The sequence below is a fragment of the Sinohyriopsis cumingii genome, chromosome 11, assembly GCF_028554795.1.
Source record: "Sinohyriopsis cumingii isolate HCF-2022 chromosome 11, ASM2855479v2, whole genome shotgun sequence".
Lineage (NCBI taxonomy): Eukaryota > Metazoa > Mollusca > Bivalvia > Unionida > Unionidae > Sinohyriopsis > Sinohyriopsis cumingii.
In genome coordinates this window covers 9,249,476-9,258,894 of record NC_142971.1, presented here as the reverse complement: position 1 = coordinate 9,258,894, position 9,419 = coordinate 9,249,476, and the positions used below count along the sequence as shown (strand labels likewise).

General features: G+C 34.6%; 1 protein-coding gene across 1 annotated transcript; it reads left to right on the top strand.

Moving 5' to 3' along the window:
- The first annotated feature begins 4,262 nt into the window (after positions 1 to 4,262).
- LOC149787594 (uncharacterized) lies at positions 4,263 to 8,718 on the top strand. The gene is made up of 3 exons (XM_089975611.1): positions 4,263 to 4,552; positions 7,161 to 7,222; positions 7,890 to 8,718. The coding sequence occupies exons 1-3, from the start codon at positions 4,303 to 4,305 to the stop codon at positions 8,676 to 8,678; spliced, it is 1,101 nt and encodes a 366-aa protein (XP_089831737.1). The 5' UTR covers positions 4,263 to 4,302; the 3' UTR covers positions 8,679 to 8,718.
- Positions 8,719 to 9,419: the final 701 nt, after the last annotated feature.

Below are 9,419 nucleotides of genomic sequence, written 5' to 3'. Positions count from 1 at the left end.
CACGGTTCGTAGTGTATTTTAAATATGTTTTGCATTTCTTATTATGTTTTTATCAAAATATATAAAACTTTTATTTTAAAATTTTTAGTTTAACACCAAGACATAACGCGTGTTGTACTCCAGTTACAACAAGTACATGTCATCAGGGAGCTTTCCAATCAGAGCATGAAAATCAAATAAGTCCATCTTCTAGTCTGTTAATTATTTGATCAACATTGTATGGGTCTAAGTACGGAAATTGAAGCGCTCCGTGAAGTCGTTTTGGGACAAGTTGGGGTAAGTCATTGCCCCAACTCTACTCGAGCGCTACATTATGTGAAATAGTGACCATCGTCAGTCGTTAGACCCTAAAGCTTGAACATGCTCATTGCTAAAGCAAGAGTTGACCTGTCCAAGTTATTAGTTTGTCAGCTACACCAGCAGCGGGACTCGGTGCATTATTATTCTGCAGGCTGGGTCCCATCCTACAGTCCAGTGATAGCCGCCGCACTAGCCATTGTCGATATTATTAAGGAAAAATGCTGCAGGACGCTTAACTACTTTCTTATGTAACAGGTCGTAGATGTAGACCTCGTGCAAGTCATGAATGTGCTGGAACAACGTGTTACGCTTTCTAATTGACTCATGACAAGAGTCCTTCGTACAAATATTTTTAAACATTTTGATAATTTATGAAAAACAAGTATTACCAAAAATATGTTTTAGAGTCCTGCAAATGACAACGTTGCTTTTGCAAAATCTTCGCCCGTCGTATTGGTCTGTTTATTGTGGATTCTGTAACCGATGCAAAGTTAGAATACTAGTTGCGTCCTTAAATAGAAGAAAGCAAAATTTGCCGCCCTTTGTTTCGGCGTCCTAATAAACTAATGGCAACACAGCCACTGCAATAGCTTCAGCAAGCTTGTGTCCAAGCGGTATGTTTTTTTCCAGCTGCATCCATGGAGACATAAAGGAAAAGCTATGTACGTTACCACCATTTCTGGAAGTCGAAAGAATAGGATGGTACGTCTGCATTACTGGCGGTGTTAACCGCTACCTCCCAATAGTTTACCAATCAGTGGGAAGGCATTGCCGCCCAATACAGAAAGAAATAACATGCAGCTTTCCAGTGACGGCTTCAGAGCGCATGCAGGCCTTTAGCTTTTCACAGATAGAAGCAACTTGCACGTCATTTTAGCGATTTGGCTACCCAGGCTGAACTAACAAATGTTAACGATAAATTTATTTCGAGAAAACGCAGTTCTACAACAGACTGCTAATGGTTTTCTTAAGGCATCAACAAATATTGTTTAGGGCGTTTGCGCGGTGACATGATGATTTTACAAGGTACATCTCTGCCAGTGGCTGCATTAAAGATTAAGAGGTTGGTGTAAATGCTAATTATTATAAATCGACTACCCATCTGTCGTGCGAATAGTAGATCAATTGTATAATATTTTACTATTAACACTATCGCGCATACGTTTTCCTTGTCCATACTGATTAAGGCTACAAATACGCTTGTTACACTGAAAGGAATTTTCCATTACCGCGGCAAGCGTTCTAATATATGTGTTCAACCACAGCAAACACTTTAATGCAAGAGAGTCTTTTGGTAAGGGGTCACTAGTAATACCATATATATATATATATATATATATATATATATATATATATATATATATATATATATATATATATAATGCAGACATCGTAGCGATATGACGGAAACAGTGTTGAAGCTACGTTAAAAATCCAAATTACACACACACACACACACACACACACACACACACACATATTGTGTTTTAATGCTTCGATGAAAACGATTGTGTAAAGATTAATGTTATTGGAGCAGCCTATCTGCGTCAACCCTTGTCACAAAGATCCATTTAGCGCCACAGTCTTGTTAGCTACGACACACACTAGGAATGTGCAATGTACCTCTTGGAGGCGTTTCACCAGTTGCTGTTTGATGATGTCGAATGCCGTCCTGTGATAATTAAATTTAGGGCTATATCATGGTTATAGAATAGCAACAACTTTTAAAATTTATATAATAGCTTAAAATGTAATGCGGATTAATAGTTACAACAAGTTTGCAGGGCAGATTTTGCCTTTATCTCTTCAATCCGTTAATGGCACACAAAAGGCACCTGTGCCAACCAGGTGCTAATATATATTGTTATATGAGTTCGGGATAAACATTATGATCATTATTAATAAAAGTAAACATATTTATTTGGGTCTGGATCTAGAACTTTGTTATTCCCTATAAAAAAAAAATACCTAGTCTACCTGATGTTTACCAATGTTTAATACAATTTTAGTAACAGCTTTTATCTTGTAAACAACTTGGAATGTTCTATAATGGAAAATTTCATTCAGTCATAGTATTTTTAATGATAATTGTGACCTAGGTCAAGCAGAGGGATTTATAATTTTGTTTACCTAGAAACTATTCATTGTGGCTGTAAGATCTTGATGCAGAATCATTTTTAGTGTTGTGTTCAGCATTTGATTTGGGAGAAATTATTTATCCAAATTATTTATTCACTGGAAATACAAAGTGCTCATAAATATTATTATTGGACAGAGACATTAACTGAGAATTATAGTTAATTAAAACAAAGATATATTAGATTATATTACTGTTATTCCTCAAAAGACTGTTAGCGCATCATCACATTTCAGGCCGCTGATGCACTAGTACATTCAAAACTACAGCTATATCAAGATCTTTAGCGTTGGATCTTATTCCTAATTACAATGGAATTTAATTAGAGCTTTGTTCATTAGGACTGGTGATGGACCGTTTTGGTATTACTATTTAGGATTTAATTCGCGATACTGTAGGTTTTTGTAAAAAAATTTCGATTTGTATTCTAAGAAAATGAATTATTTGTTGAATTTTACCAAATTTGATTTGTTGCTTTTCTATATTTTCTATTTCATAGTTTAAGACAATATAGTAGTAATATAGGCTTCGTTCCAATTACGTGCAACACATTTAAGTAAATTCAGTGGCACGAAGGCTTCTCTATCTTGCGTTAGGATTTTTGCGTGCAGTACTAACTTTTAAAATATGCATATCTCTATGCATGTATGCATGCATGTATGTGTGTGTGCGTGTGTGTGTGCGCGCGCACGCGCGCGCGTGCGTGCCTGCGTGCGTGTAGGCATGCAAGTCAACGATAAAAACTAAATAAATGCACACATAATACATACATAGATGCACTATGCATACCTTTTTGTTTACTCGAGTTTCAATTGTACGAGATTCTGGTGGTCTCCAGCAAGGGAAACTAGACACCGGAACCAAGCAGGTTATTAGAGGGATGCTAGGCATTCGAGTGATAAAGAACTGAGTTATAGACCTATTGTTGTATTTGAACAGTATTCCGAATAAAAGCAAACACAAAAAAGTAAGTCATATATCATTTGAAAACTCAACATCAATCTAAAAGCTTGTTCTGTAACGGTGTAAAGCACTTTCTTGCCTGATAAGTTAAAAAATCAAACAACAAAACATTCCCGACAGCACCTCGAATGTTCGTTGTTCTCCTGTCAGGAACTACACTTCCAAACGCATGGATTTTGTATAACCTTTGTTGACTCTACAATTTCTCACAAATTTGTAATTTGTTATAGTAACAATTAAATTCCAGTTCTTAAGCACTGATTTGTAAAAATCGATTACTATTCTTAAGCTTCCCTTTCGTCAGTTTTATTATGCAAGGTTCCATACAAATGCCGCCTTACCATTGTTTTTTCATGTCTTATTTTCATATGTGACTGCAATTTTTCATGCCAGGATAGAGAAGCTAATCATCATTTATGATAAATGAGTAGGATTGTATGATCCTGGTAGAGAATCGTTTTACAAACGGCACGCACCTCACAATTGTTTATTTTTTACATGCACGAATCTGTTCAAAATAGTGTATGATATCAAATATACAAAGTTTCTATGTCAAATGTTTATTTAGATCATTTGTATAACAACGGGAACGGTAAATGTGACGTTAAGTATTGTAACCTTTTGATATTTGTCTTTACAACCAACTTGAACTTACCTAAGATTAATAACTAGTATCCAGGCCGCTATTAAATCGACAAACGTGTAAAGATTATCCGTGTTGTTCGCATACAATAACAAAGAACAATGACCTACAAAATAGATGCCAATGGGGAATCACCACGTTTTTTAAAATTTTATTTTAATTTTACCTGTGTAATTTGCCTTGAGTATTATTTTAGTTCCAAATAACCGTGATGTAATTACCTGCTTGTCCTCGCCGTCCATGGTTGTATCTACCAGCAATGGCTGAAAGTGTAATGCAAACGTTGGGTAATCGTCTAAATGACAAGAACAGAGCTATTCTCATTGACAGCTTGAGAGAAAGGGGACTTTTCTCAGATAAGCCACACACCAATGTTACAGTTACCAATGAAGAATTAGTTGGAATCCTCTTTAAGACTGGGAAGGATGAGGTACGGAAAATCCTATCGAACATCGATGAACTTCAAGATCTTGTGCTGCTACTAGAGTTTGATCCATCAGAGAGAAAAGGTTGGGGTATTTTTTTTATTGTTGTTGTTGTTTTGTAAATCTGTGCATAAAGGTATTCCATGTATTGATTAATAAATTGGCCGTGCACACAAAGCACTGAGCCTGACTGTGTCAAGGTTATTCGGTCTGTTCCTGGTTTAGTTACCGACTGCGAGCAATCACGTTGTGTAACTTAATGTAAAGGTATACCCTAAAGAATTTTAAAAAATGTATCAACATTTTATTATTATTATTTATTATTATTATTATTATTATTATTATTATTATTATTATTATTCAACATTTTTATTGGATAAGGCTGATCTTGGATTCATTTATGCCTCATTTATGTCAAAATATATGTAAAACATTCCATGTAACATATCTATGTTAACTTCGCGCTTACCTGGTCTCAAAATATGTTTTGAGGACGTGTTTAAATAAATTTTAGAAAATAAACCTACATTTAAAAGCCGTTGCCTTTTCAAATTTCCAGAAGTCCATCACTTTAATATTTTCTGTAAAATAGGAAGAAAGGTAACTAGGTTCTAGTTTACGGGGTCACATGCAATGAGAAGGCCTTACTGAACAAATCATCCGAGTTTCGCTAAGTATATAAACAATCCATGTTGAGCTATTGCTGTGTTACAATATGTGTCAATTATTAGCAATATATTTCTTGATCGATTGTTATTAGTAATATATTTCTTGATCGATTGTTATTAGTAATATATTTCTTGATCGATTGTTATTAGTAATATATTTCTTGATCGATTGTTCTACTGTTCCTCATCAGCTTTGGCGTCTGTTACTGTTCTGTATATGAAGCCTACTTTTGACTGTCGGGGTTGGCTTACAAATCCTAATTAATTTTCAAATGTGTATGTATGTATGATAAATATATCGATCACGTTTTCTGTTCGTCTTTCACTCTGTCCGTCCTGATGTCCGTCCGTCAAGAACTAGTTTTCCGAAACTTTAGTTGAATTTCGACTGAAAATTGTTCGCAGCTTGATGTTCACTATACTTTAAAATAAATAAATTCAATTTTTTTTAGCTTTTTAATTATAATTTAGAGGAACTGTAATCAGCTTCCGATTCTTTTCTGGCAACATATATTCACCAAGGATTCTTGAATTTCAACCAAATTTGCCTTGCTGACAACATGAACAAATTTCAGTTCCAACAGTAAAAGACATAATTTACATTTTTACTACAATGATTCATTTATTTTTAGACAGAACATACGGTATGTACTCTTTTATAAGACACATCCAACTGCAAACTGCACAGACCCAGATCTGTCGTCGCATATCGCGCCATCCGATCTGACTCTGTGTAGTTTGGAGTAATTAGTAGACCAACAGCATAGACCCTGATCTGCAGGTGCATTATACTACGGCAGAACAATAATGTTTTTTGTAGTTTGACTCGACTTATAAGCAAGTACATATTGAAACCAAAAAAATCAATAACACTTTGTTACGGTTTCTGAAAATAGTTGCAAATATGACTGACGATGTTATGACTGACTATGTTAATGCAAGTGGCCCTTTCTGAACAGGTAGAAAGAAAAACGCTTGTTTGCTCTATAACCCTAGGCAAAAGTCAAAAGGCTGAACTAAATAACTATTTACTATTTAAATTTTAATGTTGTTTGATGAGTGACGCACTTCACTTGTTATCAAATATCGCAGAAAAATCAGAGAAAAATATTAATTACATTCTTAGGTACTGCAATAGGATGTAATAGATACTCGTTTTCCTACTCTTGTTTCAGCGCCATAGCGTTACACTGGATTACTGGATTTCCAGCAGTTCTTAACGTTTAAAGGAAAAGTAGTCTCTGAGTGACTCTCCTTCTAATTAGCCTTTCTACAGCACGAGTTTGATTGCTTGTGCTCTTAGACTCGGCATAATTTACCTATTGTTGTCCGATTTCAACCGAAGTTAATGTGCAGCTCTTCGATTTGAAAATCTTTGAGAAGGTTTAGTTGCAGATACTTCTAATGTGGTTATTTGTAAAGTTACAATATTATTAATTAGTAAGGTTACAATATCATTAATTAGCAAGATTATAGCTTTTTCATAGTTGGAATTATGCCACATGCATATTCTTGATCCTACTGAATGTAATGTGAAGCTTTAAATTGATGAACTCTGCCTGACAGCATTTGGCAATTTACCAATTCAATTCAATTCAATACAATAATTTCACAAATTTCTTATCATAAGCATTACATATTACAAATATTTTACAAATATTACAAATTATGCGTGGTTGTCAAATGTTATAAGTGCTAATTTAAACAGAAACTCAAGACGGTAATGGTCAAAGGCTGAAAAGGAGAGGATGGACAAATATACACAATCTTTGTAATTAAGTATTTCAAAAATAATAATCTATCTCTTGTTTTAAATGCTTCATAAACAAATTTAGTTAGAAACCAGATGAATCCCAATAAAACCCTTTGTTGTATCATCTGTTTCATATTTATTCTTCTTTTCGCAATAATATCTGTATTTTCGAATAATTGTCGGATGGGAGTAGTACAATGAACACATTCTCATTGAATTGTCATTATTAGTAGAAAGGCATATTATTTTTAATCGTTTCTTTTTCTTTCAGTGGGTTTACAAATTCCATCATTTGCATCAGAACATCTGAAGGGAGCCTCTGAGAACTGCAAGGTATTTGGAGCATTATTGCCATTTATCATCAGAAGTCTTGACGAACTCAAACCAGGAAAACATCTTCATTTAAGTTGTACTCCCTTACACCAGAACTTGTATAGATACATTTGCTAAAATTGTAAGACGAGTCTATATTTCTAGATGCATTTTTTTACACTGGAGAATAAGTTTAGCAAACGTATTCAGTAGAAAGACTAGTTTGGAAGCGTTTATAATTCACGTCCCGTCTCTAGCGCATCCATTTGTGAATATTATTCGTTCTTTCCTTTTTTTCATCTCAGGTTGCAGCTCTATCTCACCTTTAGTCATATTTTAGCAAGCCAAATTACAATACTGTTTCTGCTCGTACTTAGGTAATTATATATTTCACAGATTTACATGAAAAATGGACCCGTCATTAATGGAATATTTACTCTACGACTCGTTTCCCGTATACACTATAAATAACATTCATGATAAAATCTTAATAAAGGTATTAATAATCATGTAGTGTAATTACACTCTAAAACACAACATGATAATGACGCTTTTAAACTGCTCCCTCGAAATATTACTCATTCAAGCACACTAATACTTTCATACGATATAAAAAAGCAACTTAACACCCAAGTACGTCTACGTAAGTTAACAAATGTAAACATATTTTTATTTATATGATTTTCAGGTTAGCAAAGGAGGCACAGAATTGAAGGGAATACAATTAAAAGTGTTGGAGGACATTTTAGCAGAACAACAGAGACAAGGGGCTATGTTGAGGCAAATGAATAAAGACGTTGTCCAGCACAAGCAAGAACTGTGCAGGTGTAATGAGCAGTTACAACAAAATCAGAAAGATCACAATGAAGCGATGGGTAGGCTTATTGAACAGTCTGAGCAAACAAAGAGTGAACTGCATAGACTTGTTGGCCAGTTGGAGGAAGACTTGACAAGACGAGAAACAATTATAAAAGAATTAAACGAGAGATATGAAATATTAGCATTGAAGTTGGAGAAGTCTGAGACAAATGAATGCCAGGAATTTTCAGACGTGGATGAAGATCCTAACAAATGGAAAGATTCATTTCAAGAGTTGGAGTCAAAATACGACAAGCTGAGAAAGGAACACGATGCTACCATGGAATATGACAAACTAAACATTGGGAAACTGCAATTGAGACTACGGAAACTTGAAAGCAAATTAAAGGAAGGTGAATCTAGAGAAAGGGATCTTGTGGATGATAATGCAAAGCTTGAGAAGAGGGTGGCTAACTTAAATCAACGGCTGGAGCAGACAAATAAAGAACTGCAGAAGGTAACAGAATGGAAGCGCCGACATGGCAACTTCTTGGCCATGGGGAAGAAGGCCAAAAGTGATCTCGGCCATACTGTGAATATTTACAATACTATGGAAGTCAAAGACAATCACCTAGGAAAAGCAACATCACGCAATGTCTTTTGCAAAGTAATGAAATAAGAATACATACATACATACATACATACATACATACATACATACATACATACATACATACATACATACATACATACATACGTGGAATCAATGTTATTTTGTTTTATATGAGAATTAAGGAATAGACAACATTGTAACACCAACTGAATTCACGTTTTCATTTGTTTGTTTGTATAATATTTGTTTCTTTCGTGGATATTGTTACAACTTTATCTTTTGTGACATAAAGACATAAAATCGCCCGAGTTTCCTCTAATGATTTACTATTATATAAGTTTGCCTGTTTATGTGATAATGTTATTGCAATGCGCCAATCCTGCGCGATACTTTGACTATCGTGTGTTCTTAGATGCCATTGTCCTCAGGGGTTTTGGGGGTTTTATTTTTGCCTGTTTATAGATAAACTGTGCTGAAATGATTAACTATTAAATAGAGGGCAGGAAAGAAAAACAAACACGTACGAACATCCTAATTTTGACACAAATTCATCAAAGTGATGCTTTAGTTTAGCCTTTGCAGGTTTGTACAAATGATTCTGATCGATGCTGATTTCATTTGTGCCATGCATTGAAAGTACGCTGTGCGCCATCGTCCTAACAGTGTCGTATTCATTTCAACCAGATAGGAATTTCGCGCTCTTTCAATAAAGATGTATCAACTAACTAAAAACAAAATCTGTCTAGTCTTTGCTCAACTTATTCAAAATGAACTAATCATTCATGTTAAAGATACTTTAAAACCAAA

Excerpts from the sequence above, each read along its gene's own strand:
- LOC149787594 (XM_089975611.1), top strand. The coding sequence starts at position 4,303 with ATGGCTGAAAGTGTAATGCAAACGTTGGGTAATCGTCTAAATGACAAG. Across the intron at positions 4,553-7,160 it reads TGATCCATCAGAGAGAAAAG|TGGGTTTACAAATTCCATCA; the intron begins GTTGGGGTATTT and ends TTTTTCTTTCAG. Across the intron at positions 7,223-7,889 it reads GAGCCTCTGAGAACTGCAAG|GTTAGCAAAGGAGGCACAGA; the intron begins GTATTTGGAGCA and ends TATGATTTTCAG.